The sequence below is a fragment of the Panthera onca genome, chromosome E1 (assembly GCF_046562875.1).
Source record: "Panthera onca isolate mPanOnc1 chromosome E1, mPanOnc1 haplotype 2, whole genome shotgun sequence".
Classification (NCBI taxonomy): Eukaryota; Metazoa; Chordata; class Mammalia; order Carnivora; family Felidae; genus Panthera; species Panthera onca.
The window spans coordinates 19480284-19505014 of record NC_138352.1 but is presented as its reverse complement, the minus strand read 5'-3'; the positions used below and the strand labels follow the sequence as shown (position 1 = coordinate 19505014).

General features: G+C 49.4%; 2 protein-coding genes across 2 annotated transcripts in view; one reads left to right on the top strand and one right to left on the bottom strand.

The window, feature by feature from the left end:
* The window catches only part of NDEL1 (nudE neurodevelopment protein 1 like 1), a 90396-nt gene extending 89152 nt beyond the window's left edge, over positions 1–1244 (bottom strand). The window contains exon 1 of the mRNA XM_078437776.2: positions 1177–1244. The gene's annotated coding sequence lies outside the window, so the exon portion shown is untranslated. The remainder of the gene's footprint in view (positions 1–1176) is intronic.
* Positions 1245–22186: 20942 nt separating this feature from the next.
* Positions 22187–23167, top strand: RNF222 (ring finger protein 222). The gene has a single exon (XM_060647324.3). It carries the CDS (start codon positions 22422–22424, stop codon positions 23013–23015), a length of 594 nt encoding a protein of 197 aa, XP_060503307.1. The 5' UTR covers positions 22187–22421; the 3' UTR covers positions 23016–23167.
* Positions 23168–24731: the final 1564 nt, after the last annotated feature.

Below are 24731 nucleotides of genomic sequence, written 5' to 3'. Positions count from 1 at the left end.
AGGCTCTGTACTGACAGCTCACAGCCTGAAGCCAGCTTTGGATTCTTTGTCTCCCTCTCTCTCTGCCCCTCCCCTGCTTGCATTCTCTTCTCTCAAGAATAAACATTAAAATTGTTTTTTAATTTTTTTTAGTCTAGAAATCTATACGCCAAAAATGTCCATAGTCATCTTTGGGGATGGAATCATGCAAAAACTTTCACTTTCTCTGTATTATTGGGGTTTATAGCAACTATCATACCAGTTTAAAAAAAAAAAAAAGGTCTAGCTCCATTTAGAAAATGAAATAAAAGTAGGGGCATCTCGGTGGCTCAGTCAGTAAAGTGTCTGCCTTGTGATTTCTGCTCAGGTCATGATCCCATGATTTGTGGGTTTGAGCCCCAAGTCGGGCTCTGTGCTGTGCTGACAACATGTAGCCTGCTTGGGATTCCCTCTCTCTCTCTCTCTCTCTCTCTCTCTCTCTCTCTCCCTCTCTCTCTCTCTCTCACTTTCCCCTGCTTGCACTCTCTTTCATAATAAATAAACTTTAAAATTAAAAAAAAAAAAAAAAAAAAACGACCTAAAAGTAACCTCATGTCCTGAAAGATATCATCTTACAGTTTACAAAACACTTTCGTCATCATCGTCCTGCTTCAGCATCACAGAAATCCCACAAAATAGAGACACCGTGTCATTCCGTAGACGAGAAAACAGGCTCATGGGCTCGGAGAAATCTACCCATGAGTGAGACAAGGAGCCAGGATTCGTGGCAATCTCCTAACTTGGTCAGCTCAGTGTGATTTTTAAGCATCACAGGGACCGTGTCTCAGTCAGTCCCAGATAAACCTGTCTGAACCCCGGAAACTCTCTCTGCACCCCAGGAAGAAGCTACCCGGGCAGCCCAGGAAATAGAAAAACAAATCAAGGGATCTTGGGGAGACATGGACAGGCAGTGTGGTTTCAGGAAGCCACCCAAGCAAAACTCTCGCGTCACGGCCAGAGAAATAACCAGCTTCACATACTGACCTCAGCCTTTGACAGCTCCCCGCCCCCCAAACATGGACAAAGAGGGTCCTCAGACCATCAGGACCCCTTGGCCCCGGTGTCTCTCGGGTCCACCCTCGCCTGGCCCAGAACTTCTCCCATCACACTCTCCCACCCCGCCTCGCGCGCCCTACCCTCCCAGTAGCAGGATGGTACCTGGTCCTGTGTCCCAGGGCTCACCGATCAGACCAAGAGCAGCACGCTGCGGGGGGGGGGGGGGGGGGGGGGGGCGGCTGGACCCGCTGAAACAAAGCGGAAGTCAACAGGAAGCGTGAGAATCACCTTTTGACAGAGGCACACGGGCACAGGAAGTGGGTTGTGGCCTGAAGGCTGGGGCCTGGCGTCTGGAAGTGAGGCGACCCTTCCACCTTCCCTGGCCTCTGAGGAAGGGGAGAGAGAGATCAAGCCTCACTTACCTCCCCGGCCACACTTTTTCACGGCTCCCCATTTTCACTACACACGCATGCACGCCCCCGTCCCCGTGTTTGGACGGGACCGGAAGGGCAGGGGAAAGGCTGGCACTCACGAAGGACGGGAGACGTACAGAACACGGGAGAGGGTGAAGTCAGACTTGGGGGTCCGAGTCTCACTTTCCCCATCTACGAAATGCGGGTGATTCCAGGGCTGGCCTCACAGGTCATGTGTGCAGCGGGCTTCACGTATGTCCCCCTGGAGTCCCTTCAGTGGGTGCTGGTGTCCTTCCTCCTCTCTGCCTCTCCAGACCTGCCCCCACTCCTCAATCAGGACCAGATCAGACCACCCCTGGTCTGGGGACTCACCCTGAATGCTGCCTGCAGGCCTCACGTATCATTTAGTCGCACCATATGGGAGAAGCACTTTTTTTTTTTAATTGTTTATGTATTTGTTTTGAGACAGAGAGAGAGAGAGAGCAGGGGAGGGGCAGAGAGACAGAGCATCCCAAGCGGGCTCTGTGCTGTCAGCGCAGAGCCCAACACGGGGCTCAGTCTCGCAAACCGTGGTATCATGACCTGAGCCAAAATCAAGAATCGGATGCTCAACCGAATGAGCCACCCAGATGCCCCTCTGCATCATTTTTAAGAATCGCTACTGAGGCCCTACACTGACCATTCCTTTCCCGGGGTGATGTGTGACCTCCCCGGGGTCACCCAGTGAGCGTAGAGGCTGCACAGATCTGTCTCTGTATCCCCAGGAACATTCAGCAGAACGCTAGAAGTTAATCCATAAATGTCGCGAATCTTCCAGATGCTATGGAAACAACACCGTGTTTAAAGTGCGCAGGCAAACTCAGGAGCCTGGGCTGAGGACCCCACACCAGTGGGCAGGAGGCTGTGGCAAAGCCCTACATGAGGGCAGGACCAGGGTAAGCCTTGGCTCCTCTTAGCGCCTCTCTCACAACCCCCGAAAGCCCTAAAGATGTGAAATGGGGCAATAAACCAAAGCTTGATGTGCCAGGAAGTCTAGCTCCTACCCACCCTATCCATTTCCAGAAGGATCCCTGCTGAGCCCGAAGTAATGCTCAAATCCCCCTCAAAAGCAATTCTTAGGCTTGTCACCAGATCAGGAGACCAGCCCTCCTCCCAGCTCTCTGTCCCCACCTCCCAAAACTCCTTCTTTTCAGATGATGACACCTTCTTCAAGATTACCCCCTCCCATGTACCACTCCCCAGGGTGCCCACCTAGCTTATTCTTTTTTTTAAATTTATTTATCTTTGAGAGGGAAAGAGAGACAAAGCAGGAGCAGGGGAGGGGCAGAGAGATAAGGAGACACAGAATCTAAAGAAGGCTCCAGGCTCAGAGCAAGTGTTCAGCACAGAGCCCGACGTGGGGCTCGAACCCACGAACCGTGAGATCATGACCTGAGCCAAAGTCGGTCACTTAACCAACTGAGCCACCCAGGTGCCCCTCTTCCCATTTTTTTAAGTTGCTATTTTTAAATAATCTCTCCGCCCAACATGGGACTTGAACTTCCAACCTTGAGATCAAGAGTTGCATGCTCTTCCGGCTGAGCCAGCCAAGCACCCCTCTTCCCATTGTACAGACGAGGAAACTGAGACCCAAAGAGGCCACACAGCTTGCCTAAGGTCACACAGTAAGTGGACTCACACTCAAACTTGCGTTGCAGACATTTCAATGACATTTCATTCTAGGAGGCTGTAAACTCTGAGGACAGAGCCAAGGTTTGCTCCTCTCCCACCTCCCACGTGGCACAGAAATGGGACCTTGCAGGCAGTGTGTTCAAAACGTTAAAACTACTGAACATGAGTCATCGCCAGGGAGCTGGTTAGAAATGCAGGACCTCGGGTCCCGGGCCAGCCCTACTGAATCAAAACTCATGGGGTGCCTGGCTGACTCAGTTACTAGAGCATGAAACTCTCTTCAGGGTGTAAGTTTGAGCCCCACTTTGGGTGTAGAGATTACTTAAAAATAAAATCTTAGGGGGCGCCTGGGTGGCTCCGTTGGTTGGGCATCCGACTTCGGCTCAGGTCACGATCTCGTGGTTCGTGAGTTCGAGGCCCCCATCAGGCACTGTGCTGACAGCTCAGAGCCTGGAGCCTGCTTCAGAGTCTGTGTCTCTCTCTCTCTCTCTCTCTCTCTCTCTCTCAAAAATAAACATTTAAAAAAATAAAAATATTTTGGGATGAGCACTGGGTGCTGTATGGAAACCAATTTGATGATAAATTTGATATTTAAAAGATAATAAAATAAAATAAATTTTTTTAAGAAAAAATAAATAAAAATAAAACAAATAAAATCTTAAATTAAAAAAAAAAAAAACTTGTATTTTCACAAGGGAACCAGTTAGTTGGTTTATCAAAGTTTTCAACCCACAGCACTCTAAATTGAATTGAACAGGTGGCACTATACAGCCACAGAGAAAGCAAACATATGGGGAGGGGGGGGGGAAACAACACCCTTACGGGGCTCTTGATCTTGGGGGATTCACCGCTGGAGGAAGCACAGAGCCAAAACGTTAGGGCTCAAGGCTCCCCCTGCCTCAGTTTCCACTTCCTAGGTGCTCAAGCAAGATCTTGGCCCTCCAAGTCTGGATGGCAACAACACATCTTTAGAGTGCCACCTGCTGGTTGTGTTTAGCTTTTCATGATACGTTTCATCCCCCTCCAGAGAGCCGCAGCTCAGGGTCTGCTGCGGGTTGAGCTGTCTCTGGGATTCTCATCGTCCTTGCCAGCCTGGTTTATTCCTGCTCCTTCTCTGGCCTTCAGCATCCACCATTCACTATTTCTGTTACTGGTCCAGATAACCTGTTCTTCTATAAACGATAATGTGGTACCCCACGCTTGAGTAGTTCCTTGACCTCAATTCAGTTCAGCTCAATAGGCATTTCTTGAGCTCCTATTGGGAGAAAAGTGTATGACTTCAACCAAACATTCCTTATCTCATTAACATTAAAGCAAAGGGTCAAACCAGGCACTTAGTGTTCCAACCAAGGCATAAAGATTTAAAATGGATCCCTACCAGGGGTGCCTGGGTGGCTCAGTCGGTTGGGTGTCCAACTTCAGCTCAGGTCATGATGTCACGGTTCGTGGGTTCAAGCCCCACGTGAGGCTCTGTGCTGACAGCTCAGAGCCTGGAGCCTGCTTTGGATTCTGTGTCTCCATCTCTCTGCTCATGCTCTGTGTATGTGCGTATGTGTGTATGTGTGTATGTGTGTATGTGTATGTGTGTATGTGTATGTGTGTGTCTCAAAAATAAGTAAACATTAAAAATTTAAAAAAAAAACTGATCCCTATCAGAAAGTATTTGCAACATCCACATGGACATATGTCTATTTACGTATACTTACATCCATCTAAAACAAATAAGAAAAGGAAAGCATCCAACTAGAAACCAGCAAAAGGTATAGATAAGTTCATAGCAGAAGAAATACAAATAGGCAAGGGCATTTTTAAGAAACATCTCTACTTCTATTCTTTTAAATTTGATTTTAAAAATTATTCTATTTTCCCCATTAGCTTCATAATTACACATTCTTTTACCATTCCTTTAATGGTTATCAAGAGATTATGTGGGGGAGCCTGGATGGCTCAGTTGGTTGAGCATCCAACTTCCGTTCAGGTCATGATCTCGCGGTCCGTGAGTTCGAGCCCCGCGTCGGGCTCTGTGCTGACAGCTCAGAGCCTGGAGCCTGCTTCGGATTCTGTGTCTCCCTCTCTCTCTGCCCCTCCCCCAGTCACACTCTGCCTCTCTCTCTCTCTCTCCTTCAAAAAATAAAATAAAATAAAATAAAATAAAATAAACATTAAAAAAAATGACTGTTGTTTAAAAAATTATGTGCCTCTTTGAAATATTAATCTACCATAACTTCTATGTTTACCACTCCCCAGATAGTGCAAGAATCTTACAATTGAGCTCCACCTACCCCCCTCCTGCCTTCTGGTTATTATTGTCAAGTATTTTAATGCTTCACATATTTTTAAACTCTTAAGATATTATTTTTCTATACAGCCAATATTCACGTATATATCCAATGCAGTTACCTTTTGTCATTCATTCATTCCTTCATTCTTTGTTCCCATTGGGAACATTTTCTCTCCCTGGTTTCATTTGTAAACCTCTCTGTTCCACCTTCATTTTTGAAGAATATTTTTCTCTATATAAAATCCTAGATTGGCAGCTATTTCTTTCAGTCATTTAAAGATTATACCATGTAGCCTTTTGCTCACTCCTGAGGCACACAGACCATGTGTGGCCTTGACTTCCACTGTCTCCTGGATCCCACCATTTATCTTGAAAATGAGCTCTCAGTATTGTTATCACTCCTCTACACGTAATGTGGCTTCTTTCTGTCAGCCAATTTTTTAAAATTCTCTTTTCTTCTGTTTTCAGAAGTTTGACTACACTGTGCCTATGGGGGGATTTTTTGGTATTTATTTTGCTTGAGGGTTGTTGTTTCCTGAATCTGTGGTTTAATGTCTTTCATTAATATTATAAAATTTGTAATCGGTAACTCTTGAACTACTGCTTCTGAACCAGTCACTCGCTATCCTTTACTTGAATGACTCCAGGGAAATGTATTTAGACCTCTATACCATATTTCATATTTCCTTATTTTCCAACCTTTTCCCCTACTCCATACTTCAGACGATATATTTTCTACTGACCTATCTTTCCATATCCTAATCCTCTCTTCTGTTGTATCTAATCTGCTGTGAAACCCATCTATAGAGTTTTTTATTTCAGTAATAGTATTTTGCAGTTTCAGAATTTCCACTTGGCTCTTTTTAAAAACTATTTGTAGGGGGATGGGCAAAGTGGATGAAGGGGAGTGGGAGGTTCAGGCTTCCAGTTATGAGGTGAATAAGTCACGGGAATAAAAGGCATAGCATAGGGAATATAGACAATGATATTGTACTAGCATCATATGGTAAGAGGCAGTAGCTATACTTGTGCTGAGCATAGCATAACATAACATATAGAAAAGTTGAGTCACTGGGGCGCCTGGGTGGCTTGGTCGGTTAAGCGTCCGACTTCAGCTCAGGTCATGATCTCATGGTCCGTGAGTTCGAGCCCCGCGTCGGGCTCTGTGCTGACAGCTCAGAGCCTGGAGCCTGCTTCCGATTCTGTGTCTCCCTCTCTCTCTGCCCCTCCCCTGTTCATGCTCTGTCTCACTCTGTCTCAAAAATAAATAAACGTTAAAAAAAAAAAAAGTTGAGTCACTATGCTGTACACCTGAAGTTAATGTAGCATTGAGTGCCAATTATACTCAAATTAAAAACTTTTTCAGTGTCTCTAGTTATTCTTCTATGTTCTTGAATACATTAGAGTCCATTACAATAATAGTAATATCTTTTTCTCCTTTGGATCTGGTTCTATCCTCTGCTTTTCTCTTGGCTTTTGTTTCTATAAGTCTTGTCTCCTAGCTTATCTGTTAATTTTTTTTTAAGTAGGTTTTACACCCAGCACAGAGCCCAACATGGGGCTTGAACTCACAACCCTGAAGTTGAGACCAGAGCTGAGATCAAGAGTTGGGTGCTTAACCAACTGAGTCCAGCCAGGTGCACACACATACTCCTCCCCCTGCTCCTCATTAATTTTTGTTATATGCTGAATGCTGGGTAGAATGAAAAATTGTAGAGGCTCCACAGGATGTTATTTTTCCAGAAGATATATAAATTCTGGTTGACGTTCTTCCAGGCAGTTAGAGTAGGGTCAAATCATATGATCCAATCAGGACTGAGACTACCAGGCTTTGTATGGGCTGGCCCATGTCTGGATTGTCCTTACTCCTAGGTCATAGCCCCGCAGGAGTCTCAACTGAAACCCTAGAGGATTGACCAGATTCTTCTTTCTTGCCAGATCCTGAATTCCAATTTGAGGCCACCATTTTCTGCTCAGCCTCAAGGCCTCCCAAGCAAATCAGCAAATTCCTTAAGGAATTTCTTTAAGGAAAGCAGTGAAGATGCCCCTTACCTCAAAGTGGTTTCTTTCTCTACAGGATCCTGGTTACTTAAGTTCTGCCCATGTTAGCTACTCTCTGAAGCCTTAAAACAGCTGTGCATGCGAATGTGAGTGGGTGTGGGCACTTATGTGTGTGACCTAATTTTTACATTGTTCTCTAAAGGAATCCTAGTCTGATACAAGCCACCGTGTCTTGACCAGAGGCAAAACTCAACGAGGACACATTTTTTTTCAAGGATAACTCGGACTCTTCTGTGGAAAACAGACCATAGGGGGCCAGGTGAGGGAGGAGAGGGGAAGGAAGAAGGAAAGTTAAAAGGCTATCTTGAATTCCAAACAAGTTGCTGATAGTGTCTTGAGCTAGGATATTGACAGTGATCACAGAAGTGGAAGATTTCAAGACTTTTTTTTTTTTTTTTTTTTTTGGTAAAGATAAAGTTATAATTATACCAAGGTGAGGTGAGTTTAGTGTGACAAGAGGCAATTCCACATGCTGCTGGAGGGAGTCTAAACTGGTATAACATTTTAAAAAAATATTTACTTACTTTGAGACAGAAAAGTATGGGGGGGGGGGCAGAGAGAGAGAGGGAGAGAGAGAATCCCAAGCAGGCTCTGAGCCATCAGCACAGAGCCCAATGCAGGGCTTGGTCCCACTAACCAAGAGATCACAAACTGAGTTAAGCCACCCAGGCGGCCCTAAACTGGTATAACATTTATGAAAGGACATATGACAATATTTATCACAAGTATTTAAAATTACATTATACTCTGACTCATCAGTTCCATTTCAAATAATTATTTTAAGGAAGTAACACCAAGATTTTGCAAATTAAAATGGTGCAGAGATTTTTTATACTAGGAGAGAATTGGAAACAACTTAAATGTCAATTAATACATTAAATAAATGACTACATCTATTAAAAACAAGGGCATAGGGGTGCCTGGGTGGCTCAGTCAGCTGAGCATCCAACTCTTGATTTCAGCTCAGGTCATGATCTCAGGGTCATGGGATGGAGACCCACCTTGGTCATCATGCTGGGTGTGGAGCCTGCTTAAGATTCTCTCTCTTGGGGCGCCTGGGTGGCTCAGTCGGTTGAGCGCCAACTTCAGCTCAGGTCACGATCTCGGGGTTCGTGAGTTCGAGCCCCGCCTCGGGCGCCTGTGCTGACAGCTCAGAGCCCGGAGCCTGTTTCAGATTCTGTGTCTCCCTCTCTCTGACCCTCCCCCATTCATGCTCTGTCTCTCTCTGTCTCAAAAATAAATAAACGTTAAAAAAAGATTCTCTCTCTTTCCCTTTGCCTCTGCCCTTCCCTTCCCCTGCTCCATCTCTTCTAATAAATAAATAAATAAATAAATAAATAAATAAATAAATACGGGTATAAAAGAATGTTTACTGGGGACCACAAGCTAACACTAAAAAAAAAAAAAAAAAAAAATCAGGCCCTAAAAGTATTTATACAATGCAATCTCACTTATTATCTTACTATAATTATACATTATATAATACATCATTACCTTAACATAACCATATATGGTATATATATATATATATATATATATATATATATATATATATATTTTATTATTATTATACATAAATAGGCTGGAAGAATAAACACCAAAATATTTATGGTGGCTATCCGGACAGGTGTTGTAGAGCTTATGTTTTTCTTCTTCATGTGCCTTTTATGAATTTTCTACATTTTTCCCCCCAACAGTAGTTCTATTTTTATAATCAGAAAAAATATATACTTTTTTTTTTTTCACTCCCGACTCTGTCCCTGACTCTAGCCTTACCTGTCTCAAGCGCTGAGGGCTCTCAAATGTCAGGGAGGCTTTCAGTTCTGGGATGAAAGGCTCATTTCCAGCTCTCTTTCCCCTGAAGCTGCCAGAGCCCCCAGAAGGTGGGAAGAAGTGTCCCTTCCACTCAGGGCCCTGAGATCAAACTTCTGTCCCCGCTTCTTTAGCCTCCCTGCCGGCACCTGTCCCAGAGCGCGCCTGCGCACCGGGGGCTGGCGACAGGCAAGGGAGTTCTGTGAGTTTCACCATCGCGAGAGGCAGTGGGGCGGGAGCGCAGGCAGGTCAGGGGCGCTGCAGGTGCGCAGCTCTGCGCTGGGGCGTTCCTGCTCGCCTCGCCCGCTGCCCCACCCCTGCTTCTCTCCCTCCGCCCCGGAGTCCGCACCCACCACCCCGATTCTTGCCAGTTTCATCCTCACGTACGTCCAAGCTCTGTGCCTCCTTCTCTTAGGATTCTTTTAGTTGATCCTACTCTGGCTTCAGGACCAAAGGGCTCTCAAGCATTTAAACCCAGCCTTGAGCTCAGCCTGAGGTGGCTTCTTTCCTGCTGTGAGATCCCAGGCCTCTGTCCCCCACCTCCCAGGTCACCATCCCTTATTCTCACGTCCCAAGTCAGCGCGTCAAGGTCTGTGTGCACCATTTCAGGCGGTCTGCAAAGCGAGCCTTTCTTCCGCCCCCCCCTCCCCCCCAATTCCCAGTATGTATTAAACGTGCTGTTTATTAGAAGTATAATTAGGGGCGCCTGGCTGGCTCAGTGGGTAGAGCATGGGACTCTTGATCTTGGTGTCGCCAGTTTGAGGCTGACTTTGGGAGTAGAGATTACTTTATTTAAAGAAAATGTTTTTAATATAATTTATTGTCAAATTGGCTAACATACAGTGTGAACAGTGTGCTCTTGGTTTTGGGGGTAGTTTCCCGTGGTTCCTTGCTTACGTACAACACCCAGTTCTCATCCCGACGAGTGCCCTCCTCAATGTCCATCACCCATTTTCCCCTGGTAGATTACTTAAAAAAAATAAAATATGTATTTAAAAATATACTTTTTAATATTTTGTATATATTAAATATATATTTATATGTATATTTTATATATTAAAATGTGATTCCATTTATTTTTTCAAGACAAATCAAGTAAACAGTTGTACGTGTGTGGCACTCTGACATGGCAAAAAATACCAGGACAAATGGGCTAGATAATGGCACATTCCTCCACAAGTCCCTCCCCCTTGCCCAGACCATCTTCCCTCCTTCCCTTCCCAGACTCAGCTCCTGCAGAATCTGCCTAAGATCATCCTTTTTCAAAGACAACACTGGTGAACAAAGTATGGCTCTGACTGGCAACAAAAGTATGGCTCTGACCCCCACGGTGGCCTCGTTGAGCTTCTCGCTCCATTAGGACTCTGAGGAGGGAACTCTGGTGTGGCTCCCAAAGGAGTTTCGAATAGAAAGATGAACGACCGTGTTTCCCGAGCTTCCCTTGCCCCAGCCCCCAGCCCCACACACTTGAGCTAGGGGCTTGTGAAGGTAGATTTGTTCATTTAACAAACATTGATTTGCTGGGCTCTGATGATACCGGACCCCGTGCTACAGAGGTGAGTCATCACCTCCTCCTTCAAGGTCTTAAAAGATGGAGATGGGGGGGGGGGGGGGGGGCGCCTGAGTGGCTCAGTCAGTTGAGCATCCGACTTCGACTCAGGTCATGATCTCGTGGTTCGTGAGTTCGAGCCCCGCGTCGGGCTCTGGGCTGACAGCTCAGATCCTGGAGCCCGCCTCAGATTCTGTGTCTCCCTCTGTCTGCCCCTCCGCTGCTTGCACTCTGTCTCTCACATTGTCTCAAAAATAAATAAACATTAAAAAAATTAAAAAAAAAAAAGATGGAGATGGGGGCCCCGCTGGGGAGCCAGCAGTGATGAAGTAGAAAGGCATTCGAGCCAGAAAGAAAAAGAGCATGAAAAAAAATCACAGATCTCCAATAGCCCAAGGCCTTCAAGGCATCTGAACTGAAAGCCACCTCTGTGGCCACGCTTCATGACGTGAGACGGCGAGGGCAGGGCAGTGAGCGCCTTGTGTGGAGGCTGAGTGTGTGGGCTTTGTACTGAGGGCAGCAGGGAGCCACAGAGGTCCTCGGAGGGAGGGAGGGACAGGGAGAGACCTGTGGAAACACTCTGTGGCTTCTGCAGACCCTGGTGCCATCGGGCTAAGGGGGCTGAGGGCCGAGGTGGGAGCTGGGAGTGCAAAGTGGCCCTTATTCCGCCTACCAAGCCGTGTGCCCTGGTGGGGCTGCCCTTAACCCGGACAAGGAGCATCTTTGTTTTCTGTTCACAGGCCCCAGGTTTCGCCTGTGCTACCAGCAGCCCCAGGCTGTGTCATAAATGCGGGAGAGCCCCAGGGGGTGGCACAAAGGGAACAGGTAAGACAGAGATTTCAGAGGCCCCAGGGAAGCCTTGTGGGGAGGAGGTGAGCCCAGGAAATTTACAGGCGCACGAATAAACTGAAACCCCAAAGCAGGACTCAGAGGCAGCTGTGAAGGAAGCAAGGTCAGGGCCTCATAACTGCACAGGGGTGGAGAGACCCTCAGGGCTGTGCCCAATTCTGGGTCCTCCCCAGGCCTCCCTGTGGGGAGTGTGGCCTCACTGGGGAGGCCTGAGGGGCCGGGCTATGCTGGCTGGAGCAGCGCATCTTCAGGGGTCACTAAAGCCTTGGCCTCTGCCCTGGCTTCCCTGGGGACCAGGGGATCTTCCGCTCCTTACCTGGGGATGGCTAGGCTTTCCCAACCGCCCATAATCCTCAGGCCGATCAAGAGGCTCATGAGCGAAGGCGGGGCAGGAGGAAGGTCAAGGATCACGTACACACACACACACACACACACACACACACACACTCAAGAATCAAGGAGATGCCCACCTCCTATCTCACAGGCGTCATTTAATTGCAACTGCCATGAGCATACACAGGGGCACAGCCAGCTTGCCCCCCCCCCCCCGGCCTTTGCCCTGCACCCCTGCTATGACTCCACCCTCATCGAGAGCCAGGACTGAGCCAGCCTCCACTGGCCCAAAATGAACAGTCAATGCGATGGCTTCCCTTCTCCTGACCCAACACAGCCCTCGGCATCGCTGATCAGGCCCTGGTCAATGATCCAGGTGTGCCCACAGGAGCATGTTCAGCTGAGGAAGATCATTGTCAGGTGTCTCTTCACGGAGGGCAGTGATATAAAGCCCAAGAGCCTCTGCCCTAGCAAAGGTTTGCCTTACCCCTTGATCCCATTCTTCCTCTTTTCCGTCCCCTTCCCCACCTCCCCCAACCGTCCACCACTGCCTCAGGGCGCAGCCTGCCGTTTCTGGCTCCAAATTCACGTCCCCCGCACCTCCCCCCCCTCCTCCCCCCCCCCCCCCCCGCCCAGCCTTTTTGACCTTTGATATTTGGAGTGACTTTTACTTTTATTAAAGTGTTGGCCCCGGTTCAGAATGGCAGGAGTGACCATCTTCTTAGGGTGGCTCCGGCTCACCACCCCCACCCCGTCCCCACAGCAGGTGGAGAAAGGGTAGAAACAGAGAGTGTTGAGTTTTGAGTGTCCCTGCTGCTGGCCACCCAGAGTCTCTCCGGGGAGCAAGAGACCCAGGACCCGCAGGAAAAACTCACTCCCCTGGGGGTGCTGCAGACGGACACCGTAGATGGTGGGGACAGAGGAGCACTGTCTAAAAGAGCCACCTCAGCTTCTGGTCCTCCGCCATCCAGCCTGGAGGCAGAAGCAAATCTCTAAGCCGCCCTCGACCCCAGCCATCTCCCAGGCCAGAGGTTCCCAAACAGGCTGCCCCTTGACATTCCCTGGGGAAACTGCGAAAAACTTCGATTCCAGGGGCACCGGGGTCGCTCAGTCGGTTAAGCGTCCGACTCTTGGTTTCGGCTCAGGTCATGTTCTCATAGTTTCGTGGGTTCGAGCCCCGCATCAGGCTCTGCACTGATCGTGTGGAGCCTGCTTGGGATTCTCTGTCTCCCTCTCTCTCTCTGGCCATCCCCCATTCGTGCTCTCTCTGTCTCTCTCTCAAAAAAAAAAAACCCACAACAACTTGGAGTCCAAAAACTCGTTTTCCATGTATGATCATGGAGAAAGCTCCAGGATGGAGGTTCAAGTAAGACAAGCAAGATGCGGACGTGTGCACGTAGTGTGCTATCTTTTGATTTAAAAAAAAAAAAGCGGGGAAGGAATACACGTCAGTGTCTATATTTGCTCGTGCAGATATAAAGTTAAACGCACAGGAATAACCACTAAGGACAGTGGTGACCTCTTCTAAGAATTGTAGTAGAACATACACAACATAAAATTTACCATCTTAACCATTTCTTTAAGTTTTCTTTTTTTAACGTTTATCTTTGAGAGAGAAAGAGCGCCACCTGGGGAGGCACAGAGAGAGAGGGAGACGGACAGGCTCCGCACTGTCAGCACAGAGCCCGACGCAGGGCTCAACCTCACCAATCACGAGATGGTGACCTGAGCTGAAGTGAAAAGTCTGACGCTTAATCGACTCAGCCACCCAGGTGCCCCAACACTTTCACTTTTAAGTTTTGTTTTAATGTTTATTTCGTTTTGAGAGAGAGAGATACAGAGTGTGAGCAGTGGCGGGGCAGAAAAAGAGAGGAAGACACAGAATCCAAAGCAGGCTCCGAGCTGTCAGCACAGAGCCCAACGTGGGGCTCGAACCCATGAACCATGGCATGGTGACTTGAGCCGAAGTCAGACGCTCAACCTACTGAGTCACCCAGCACCCCATCACTTTTTCATTTTCAAATTATCTGAATGCATTACTTATTCAAGAAATTAGTTTTTCTAGCATTTTTTTTCTGACGATTTCCAAACATACAGCAAAGTTCAAGGAAGTTCACAGGGAGATCCCATATATGCAATACCCAGATTCCACCATTACCATTCACTATTCTTATATTATCATGTATCTATCTGCTCATTTATCCATCCAATTAAAAAATTAACATAGATGGGAATGCAAGCTGGTACAGCCGCTCTGGAAAACAGTATGGAGGTTCCTCAAAAAACTAAAAACAGAACTACCCTACGACCCGGCAATTGCACCACTAGGCATTTATCCATGGGATACAGGTGTGCTGTTTCGAAGGGACACATGCACCCCCATGTTTATAGCAGCACTATCGACAACAGCCAAAGTCTGGAAAGAGCCCAAATGTCCATCGATGGATGAATGGATAAAGAAGTTGTGGTATATATATACAATGGAGTATTACTCGGCAATCAAAAAGAAGGAGATCTTGCCATTTGCAACTACGTGCATGGAACTGGAGGGTATTATGCTAAGTGAAATTAGAGAAAGACAAAAGTCACATGACTTCACTCATGAGAACTTTAAGAGACAAAACAAATGAACTTAAGGGAAGGGAAACAAAAATACTATAAAAACAGGGAGGGGGACAAAACAGAAGAGACTCTTAAATATGGAGAACAAACAGAAGGTTACTGGAGGGGGGAGGGGGGGATGGGCTAAATGGGGGAGGGGCACTAAGGAATCTACTCCTGAAATCATTGTTTCACTATATGCTAATTTGGGTGTAAATTTAAAAAAATAAAATTAAAATTAAAAAAATTAATATAGAATATAGATTCCTAGGCCCCTCCCAACACCTGCCCATTCAGCAGTCAGCCAGCCTCAGCCAGGATTCTCTCCTTGTCTGGAAGCTCCCTACCCTCAGAGAGATCTCTCCAAGGGAGGTCTTATGAGGCCACAGTGGTCTCCAGACCCATCCCCAACCCAGCTGGCCTCTTTCCCAGAACGTGCTTCAGTCCCCCAGCGATACCTCCCCTGCTGAACTGGACACAACTCTCCAATGAGACCTGACCAGAGGAGAGGCCACTGCGCCCTCCTGCCCTGAGCTGACAGGTGTGGTTCCAGGCACATTACTTGCACCCATTCCTGTAATCACCATAATCCTACAGAGTAGGTAACCTTATACCCATTTTTCAGATGAAGCCACTGAGGCACAAAAGGATTAGGTCATTTACCCAAAGGTGCACGGCACCTTCTCTTTATATAAACACAGCCAAGTGCGAACGCTTAGACGGTGGTCTTCATTTCCCAGAGCTCCCTACTATCAAATCCTATAGTGTAGATGCTCACACTCTGTCTCTCTCTCTTAAAAATAAATAATAAACATTTAAAAAATAAAATAAAATAAAATTGAATTCTTATTTTGGAATACAAAACCATGACAGGGGTGCCTGGGTGGCTCAGTGGGTTGAACCTCCGACTCTTGATTTTGGCTCTGGTCATGATCTCACTATCATGGGGAATTGGCTTTGCATTGGGTTCCGCACTGGGCAGGGAGGCTGCTTGGGATTCTCTCTCTCTCTCTCTCTCTCTCTCTCTCTCTCTCTCTCTCTCTCCCAAAAAAATAAGCATTCAAAAAGAAGAAAAAAAAAGGCCAGCCTGGCTCATCCCCTCCCCTGGAGACACACGGGGCATTGATGATAAGTATTTGAGTCTCCTTTTCCGGAACCCCCAGAAGCCCTAGGCAGAGTCATGAGTCAACCTACCTAACAGACCCCCGGAAATGCTCATGAAGGAGAGACATTTGGGGAGACCTCTGGGACTGGAGTTGCAAAATGAAATATAGAATGCCCAATGAAATTTGAGTTTTAGAGAAACAACAGATACCTTTTCTCCACTTGCTAGATCTGGAACTGCCTGGAACACCTCACCTTCAGCTCCTTGGGGAAGAACACACAAGACTGTCATGGCAGTCATCCCTGTGTCCCTGGGTGAGGTGGCCGGGAGCACTCCCTTGACCATCCTCCCCAACCAGCTTCAAGGTGCCCATAGAGCCAGGCCACGATTAGACAGGTCAAGGAGGGGCCACCCTGGGGCGCCCTATAGAATCAAACTCATGCTTGACTGAGCCTTAGATTCAGGAAGCTCCTTTTTTTTTTTTTTTTTTTTTCCCCAGGAGAAAACCACCTTCTTTTTTTTTTTTTTTTAAATGTTTATTTGTTTTTGAGAGAGAGAGAGAGAGATGGAGAGACAGAGTGTGAGTGGGGGAGGGGGCAGAGAGCTGTGAGCTGAGAGCTGTCAGCACAGAGCCCGAGACAGGGCTCGGGGCTCAAACTCACGAACTTTGAGCTCATGACCTGAACCAAAGTCGGATACTCAACCGACTGAGCCACCCAGGAGCCCCAGAAGAAAACCACCTTCTTGAGGACTTGGCCTCCAGTCCTGAGCAAACTATGAGGGAATCCCTCAAAAGGTTTCCAGCACCCCCACCCCCTCGCTTTATTCCTGCCTTGTTTTTGATTATTTTTTCCTGATCACAGAAGAAACACACCTTCCAGGGGAACATTCAAGTACCACAGAAATGTAGAAGTTAGAGAGTCCCTCCAGAGATAACTACGATCAAGTTTGATGTGTCTTATTCCAGATCTTTCTCTATAAGAAATTACCCAATTTCCATAAATAGAATCACGTTTTACCGACGGTCCTGAAACTTACCTCCATTTCCCATGATGTCAGGGATTTCTTTTCAGGCAGGTTTGCATTTGTAATTCATTGGTTTTCACTCTGCCTCGTTCTTCATCTCCATGGTGTTTGGTCTTTGGGAGCTCTGAGCCCCTTTGAGTGTTTGATGAATGGCAAAGGCACGTGGGCACATCACTCAAATATTTGTATATTACTTAGGGTGTTGTAGCCTTGCTGAGTCTGATCTGACCCCTTCATTCTGTGCATGGCAGGGGAACAGGGGTCTGGGGGAGGACAACTGAAATGGGCCCAGGACGGTGAAGGACCATGAAGATAAATTTCTTTTAAAGTTTTTTTTAATGTTTTTTTATTTTTGAGGCGGCGGGAGAGGGGCAGAGAGGGAGACACAGAATCCGACGCAGGCTCCAGGCTCTGAGCTGACAGCACAGAGCCCGATGCAGGGCTCGAACCCACGAACCGCGAGATCATGACCTGAGCTGAAGTCTGACACCTAACCGACGGAGCCACCCAGGTGCCCTGAAGACACATTTCTTATTGTTGGGATGGGGAGACCCACCTCTGAGAGCCTCAGTCAAAGGGGTCCTGGATCCCGGCTTCCATTGCCAGACCTCCTGACCGTCTTGGGAACCCATCCCCGGGCTCCTCTGCAGACCCAGGGGCTCCTCTCCTAGCATCCCCATCAAGATCACCTGACTCCAGAAGCTGCCAATCCCCTGGCCAACGCCAAGAGCCTCCTGGCCTCAAACGGGTTGGGCGACATTCACTTCCCTTCACTGTCCTCCCGACCTGCTCAGTCATTAGGAAATGCCTCAGCGGCGGCTGTCACAGTGACAGCAGCAGGAAGACGTGCCGTCTGCCCAACACCTGTGGGTGGCTCAGATCTGCTCCGCGGAGGACGCAGTAGAGAGGCGGACGCTGCTCTCCCTGGTTCCAGCCAAAGTGAGTCTGGGGGACTGGCTGGGGGCGGGGAAGGAGGGAGATCCAATCAGAGCTTGGCGAGGTTCTGGACCAAAACTGGAGTGGCACAGGGGTGTGGGAGTGTGTGTGTGTGTGAGTGCATAGTGTCTAGGGGTGGGGAAGTGGTCACAGCCAAAGCCACAGGGTCTCGCTTTGGGACACCAGGAGGGACGCCCAGCTGCCTAGATGTGTCTCTGCCTAACAGGCTCCTCGTCCCAAGGTGGGGGAGGCGGGAATCCCCTGGGCTGACAGTACCCCCCATCAGTCCTCACCACGGGCTGCTGCTGTGGGTGCTGGGGTTTCATGAGGTCAGCTCCCCTTGGGCCGGAGTGACAGCCGTGTTTAGAGTCACTCTGAGGAAGGTCTCTACCAAGGTGATGCGAGTTTCATCTCCTTTCTAAACCACTTTACGAGGTAGGCTAGACATAAGAAGGCTGTACGCGTTTAACACATACAACTGGATTCTGGAGCTCTCAGAAGGGATTTCCATCCATGGGTGTTTGTTAAATCAGGGTTTCTGCGGGGGTATGAGGGCTGGGACCTCCTTTTCCACCATCCTGCTCTCCGTTGACCAAGGTCTGGACTGTCCTCCGTGGAGGCATATCCAAACCCTCGCTAGAGGCGGCCTGGGTCCACCCTGTACTGGCAGTGTGGCTTTGAACAAGTTCCTGCAGCCCTGAGCCTCAGTCCCTTCATCTGTAAAGTGGAAATAATACCTACCTCCCTCGGTTGTTGTCAGGATTACACGAGGAAGAGATATAATATACCAAGCACGTAATTAGTGTTCAATAAATGGTCGCTGTTATAATTATTTATTATTGGGTCGACACTGGTCCTACCTCACCTAGGAAGACTTTCCAACCCTACTCTCCCCACAGTTTCCTAAAGCACCAGCGGGGATGCCTTTGGACATATAACGTCTTACGTTGTTATCGAGCTAGTCTGTGCCCAAATCAGAGCACATTCCTTGAATTTCTTTGACTGCCCTCACCCCGGCCCCAGCACCCCAGTACAGGGTCAGGCCCATGAGAAGAACTCAAGGAATAATGAAATGGAATTAAGAGAAAGGGAGGGACGCAAGGAGGGAGAGGGCAGGGAAAGACCGAGAAAGGGAGGGGAGAAGGAGGTGGGGGAGGAGGGTGGTGCTGTCCAGGCACGGGTGGTGTGGCTCTCCTGAAGCACGGGAAGAAGAAAAGGTTGCCCAGGGAGGCCACCAGTGGGGACCAGGATGTCCTTCTGCACCCCTGGATCCCTTTTACTTTTCCTCAAACTCCAGTGAAAATTAGAGTTTTCCTCCTCCCTCTCCTGCTCACCTCAGGGAGGATAGTGCTTCCCAACTCAGCTAAAGAGCTACTCACCCAACTCGTCTACTGATTCTAACAACCTTCTCTATATCATCTATGGAATCTCCTCTCTCCGTGTCTGTCTCTCCGTCATCTCCTTCTCTGTCATCTTCCTGGGTGGCCTCAGTCAAGTCACTTCCCCTTCTCTGGACCTGGTCTCCTCCCTTATAAAACTAGATTTAACTAAATGACCTCAACAGTCCTTCCTTCCCCTAACATTCTCTTAACCATCTGCTTGAATTCTCTTGCATACCTTGATACCTACTTCTCAGTGACCCAAACAACTTCAGCTATTAATCACCATTCCTCCTTTTTTTTTTTTAATCTCTTTTTCAAGAACATTTATACATGTGCCCTGGGCTCTAAAGTTTCATGAAGGACCTTCTTGATCCTGCTTATCTTCAATGCCAAAGCTTAGTTCATGGCACACAGCAGGAGCTCAAGAACTATTTGTTGAATAATTGGATGGCTGGCTGGCTGGCTGGCTGGCTGGCTGGATGGATGGATGGATAGGTGGATGGGAGGATGGGTGTGTGGGTAGGTGGAAGGAAGGAAGGAAGGAAGGAAGAAAGGAAGGAAGGAAGGAAGAAAGGATAGATAGTTGGGTGGATGGGTGGATGGGTAGATGGATAGATGGACGGATGGATGGATTGATGGATGGACTGATGGATGGACAGAAGGAAGGAAGGATAGGTGGAAGGGTGGATGGGTGTGTGGGTAGATGGATGGATGGATGGATGGACGAATTGATTGACAGAAGGAAGGAAGGATAGGTGGATGGGTGGATGGGTGGGTGGGTGGATGGATGGATGGATGGATGGATGGATGGAAGGAAGGATAGGTGGATGGATTGATGGGTGGGTGGATGGATGGATGGAATTGCCACCATACGCCTGTGGAGGTTGTGAAATGCAGGGAGATTTGTGAGTAGTTGGTTGGCTTAAGAGGATCATGGTCATCCTTGAGAATAATGCACAGTTTAGACATTTGCGAGTGTGTTAAGAAACAAAAATGACAGAGAAACATTGGAATCATCACCTTAATTGTTATCTATTGCCCATCACTTCCCTAATCTCCCCTTGAACCTGTTGCCCAGTCCATCCCATCATCTCTTCATCATCTTGTACAGTTATTCTAATCTGAGGGGAGCTGGCCTCTGTTAGGGGTGTGTGCTATTTTTTTAGTCATCTACATAATAAGGAACAACTGGGGTGCCTGGGTGGCTCAGTGGGGTAAGCATCTGACTTCAGCTCAGGTCACGATCCCACACTCCGTGAGTTCGAGCCCCGTGTCATGCTCTGGGCTTGACAGCTCAGAGGCTGGAGCCCGCTTCAAATTCTGTGTCTCCCTCTCTCTCTGCCCCTCTCCCACTCACGCTCTGTCTCTCTCAAAAATAAATAAGCATTAAAAATTTTTTCAAAAAATAATAAGGAACAACTCGTGAGGCGTGGCGGAGGGGGAGGCAGATGCTAGGCGCCTGTCCTAGCAATGACATCTCCCACTTGTTGAGCACGTAGTGTGTACCAGACTCTTCGGTCACATTGGCTCACTTAACGCTCTGAACAACTCTGAGAGGAAAGCAGTGCTGTGAACCCCAAGCTCCAGGTTAAACAATTTGCCTGAGGCTATACAGACGGTAATGGGCGTATCAAGGATTTGAACTCAGGTGCAGAGTCTGAGCACTTGAAATCCTCACCCAGCCTGGGGGCCATATTGATCACCCAGAGACCAAAGCTTGAAAACCTCTGAAAAGATTTTGGTGCTGCCTCCAGGGTCCCAGGTCCCCTGTCCCCACCTTTACATGGTTTTTTGCTCCTTCTTCCTTCCGGGACATTTTCAACTTGGCAAAATGTATTGGGAACCAAGCCAAGAGAGGGGAGCTATTCCAAAAGATTTATGATTTGAGAAACTATAGTCTTTTCTAATAACTGACCTTGTTCCCATTATGTCATCTCTTGGTTGTGGGGGTGCCACAGAGTTCCATTTGTCAGCGTGTCCAGGTGTCTTTGTCTATGTCACTCGTGGAAGAAAATATCAATGACAGGTCATCACAGTTCCTTCCAAAGAGGCTGATCTAGATGAGTTGAGGCTACCCAGCTAGGATACCGGGAACTTGTAAGTGAGGAACCTTGGGCCTCACCACGTACCCAAGTAGGTGTTTCCGTACTTCAAAGTCAACATTTGGGAAGCTGTGTCCTTAATCCAACAATTCTGCCATTGCTGAAAACATCTTTGGGGGCTCTCGTTTGCTCTCAGATAATGTTTAAAACCTACCTTGTTCCTTTACGGTGACTCCGTATCTTCAGTTTATTTTTTTTTATTTTTTTAAATTATTTTTTAAGTTTATTTATTTTGAGAGAGCGAGCGAGCAGGGGAGAGGCAGAAAGAGGCAGAGAGAAAGAGAATCCCGAACAGGCTTTGCACCACCAGCACAGAGCCCGACGGGGGGTGCTCAACCTCACGAACCGTGAGATCGTGACCTGAACTGAAACCAAGAGTCAGATGCTTAGCCGACTGAGCCACCCGGGCACCCCTCTGTATCTTCAATTCAAAACAGCATCACAGCACTTGATCATTCATGTACTTTCTCACCAGGCCTGTCTCCCAGTGACTTGTGGCCATTTCCAAAATACCAGACATATCCTCGAAGCATGAAAATCTGCCTTTACCAGGGTTAATCAGAAGGTTCTCTAGCTGCCTTAGGCAGCCCAGGAAGAATTTGAAGAATGAGTGGGCTGTGGCAGGTGGACGTAGGAGCCCACAGCTCCCTGCCGTGACGACACAGAGGGCCAGCGGGCACTTGGATGTGTAAGTTCTGAGCTTTATTTTCAAAACAGTCATTGCTTTATAGCCACGCTCGGCACAGAGAGGAATGCAGTCCGATGGCTGGATACAATCCAGTGGCCCTGCCGAGTCCCCGAGCAGGGAGAGAGAGAGGAACAGCAGAGGATCTTCTGGAAAATGGCCACTCTGGGTACAGACCCATACTGGAGACTGGGCTGAGTCTGGAGGGGGGAGCATCTGTTTAGCTGCCCGCTTCCCCCAGGAAGCGGGTTCCCCCCTTGCCTTCGCTTCTGCCATCAAAGCAGGAAGAGGAGAGGTGATGACCTCACCACGCATGCATGTCACGGTTGGGGTGAGGGATCAGGGAGGCCACGCCTTCATCACAATCCACGCCCCTGGTTGCAGAGTCTCTGGGGGCTGGGGTTCCTCCTCATCTGTCTCCCCATCCTTCCAGAAATGCTCCCTCCTCTCCTCCTAAGGGGCTTGGCTCCAGTTCTCAGACTCTGGGGCAGGGGCCAGGAGGTGTGGGAGGGACTTGGGAAGGAGGGAAAGGCACGGGGGTGCTCACAGCCCTTCTCCCCCTTGCCCCCCACAGCTAAGGCCCTGCCTCGGCAGAGTGGCCATGTCAGAAGGGGAGAGCAAGGACAGCTCGGGCAGCGAGTGTCCCGTGTGCTACGAGAAGTTCCGCGACCTGGACGGCGCCAGCCGCACCCTGAGCTGTGGCCACGTGTTCTGCCACGACTGCCTGGTCAAGTACCTGCTCTCCACCCGCGTGGACGGCCAGGTACAGAGGACCATCGTCTGCCCCATCTGCCGCTACGTCACCTTCCTCAGTAAGAAGAGCTCCCGCTGGGCTTCCATGCTGGACAGGAGCTCCCAGACCTTGGCCGTGCCCGTGGGCCCCCTGGCCGCCTCCCCGACGGCCTGGAGGCCGCCCCCCAGCCAGGGCGCCCAGCTCCCCTCGGACCCGCCGCCCGGCCTGGCCCGGGAGCCCCAGGTCTTCGTCATCAGCCGCCACGGGATGCCCCTGGGCGAGCAGGACAGCGTGCTGCCCCAACGCAGCCTGGCCGAGCTGTCGGAGGCCTCGCCGGTCCCCAGCTCCCGCCGGGCCTTCTGCTGCCGCTCGCGGGCCCTGCTACTCATCACCCTCATCGCCGTGGTGGCCGTGGTGGCCGCCATACTGCCCTGGGTGCTGCTGGTGAGGAAGCAGGCCTGACAGCTGCCCTGGGCCGACCGGGGGCCTGGACGGGCGTCCTCACTTCTCACCTCTGGCTCCTCCCACCCGGCGGGGGCCCAGGGAGGCTGGGGCTGAGCTCTGGGCCCAAACAGGAACACCAGGTTCCGGGCCAGGGTGCAGAAGGCAGTGGAGGCCCCTCAGGAACCACGGCTGCGGCCCCCACCCCCCGGGTGGGGGTTGGTGGTAGCCTCAGCAGATCCTCCCCGCCTCCTCCAGGCTGGTACGGAGCAAAATGGAGAGCTGGTGGCTTCCCCCTTCCTGTGGGGTCACCAGCCCTGAGGCATCCTCCTTCTCTGCCAGGTGACCCACCCGAAGCCAGGCAGGGCTCACTGGTGGCTGGCTGGGGGCCCAATGGCAGGACCCTTCCGGGTCAGAATTCCCACCCGGGGTTCTCTAGTCCGCTGTCGGGAACAAACAGAAGCAGTGACTCAGGGCCCGAAAGCGCCCTTCCCAGAATCTCAGCAAACGTCCTCACGGCTGCCCTCCCGCCCCCAAGTCCTCCTGAACCCCAAGTCCCCGGCCTGGAAGGCCTTCCCTTGTGGGGAGGAGCTGATCTCAGGGGCTGTGGCCCCTGGGACCTCTGGGGGAAGTAACAGAAAAGGGGCGCTGAGGCCGAGGCTGGCAAAATGGCCCACAAACAGAGCCAGAGGCCTCCGCAAGCCTCGCGGGCCCGTGAATGGTCCAAAGTTTGAGTCTTGGGGTTGTCAAGGGTGGACTGGAGGGCGGGGAGTGCAGGGGAAGCTCCACCGAGACTTGAGTCAGCCGAGAAGTATGCAACTATGGGGGCAAATTAACCCCTGGGGGCTCCCGCCTCCCAGCCGGCCCAGGTCCTCATGACCCAACCACTCATTAGAGGTCACACCAGCCGGGCCAGTTTCCCAGGCCCATTCCCAGCTGGGCTGGGCCGGGCAAGGACGGGTGGGGAAGCAAACAGCTGAATTCATCAGGGACTCTACTGTCTCAATGAGACAGTCCCCACCCTGGACTGTGGCCCGGCTCCGTGAGGAGGGCCACTCCGAAAGCCTCGGACGGGGTCTTGCCCATACGTCAACGGGCCATCATCTTAACTGTAGGATGAACAACGACAAAAACTCTCAGCTGCTCTCTGGGATAGGAGGTTGTTCACACCCCGGCTGTGCCAAGAGCTAACGCTCCCCCCCGCCCCCAGCCTATGCCTCTTGGCAAAGTTCGCTATCTACGGGGAAAGAAATAACGCCCTGCCTCTTATCTAGTTCCCAAATCCCTGTGGTGGCTGGTGTCCATTAGGGGACCGCCAGGGGAAGGGCTCCACTGTATACGGGATATTTGGGAAGCAGGGAGGGCTGATTGAAAACACTTACGGATTTCTTTTTGCTCTTTTCCAGACCCAAAAAGAGCATAGGTGCTATTTGTGGGGCCGGGGGGTGGGGGTAGGGAACAAGTGGATTCATGGGGAACATATTTATTACAAGACTAAAAAATGTTAAAAATGTTAGTTAAAAACTAATGAGTCTGTTTTATTTAAGCTCGGTCAGACTGCTTTAAACAGTGTCATTGAATTTCTGGGGACTTGACTCTAGCGTTTTCAGATTCTGTTGTGTTTGCCAAAGGCTAATTTCAAAAAACCTGTGGTGTTTTCATGTCATTCATTCAGTGGTGACTCATAGCTGGCACTTTTTTATTTTCAAAGAACGCCGAAAGTTATTTTTTAAATAA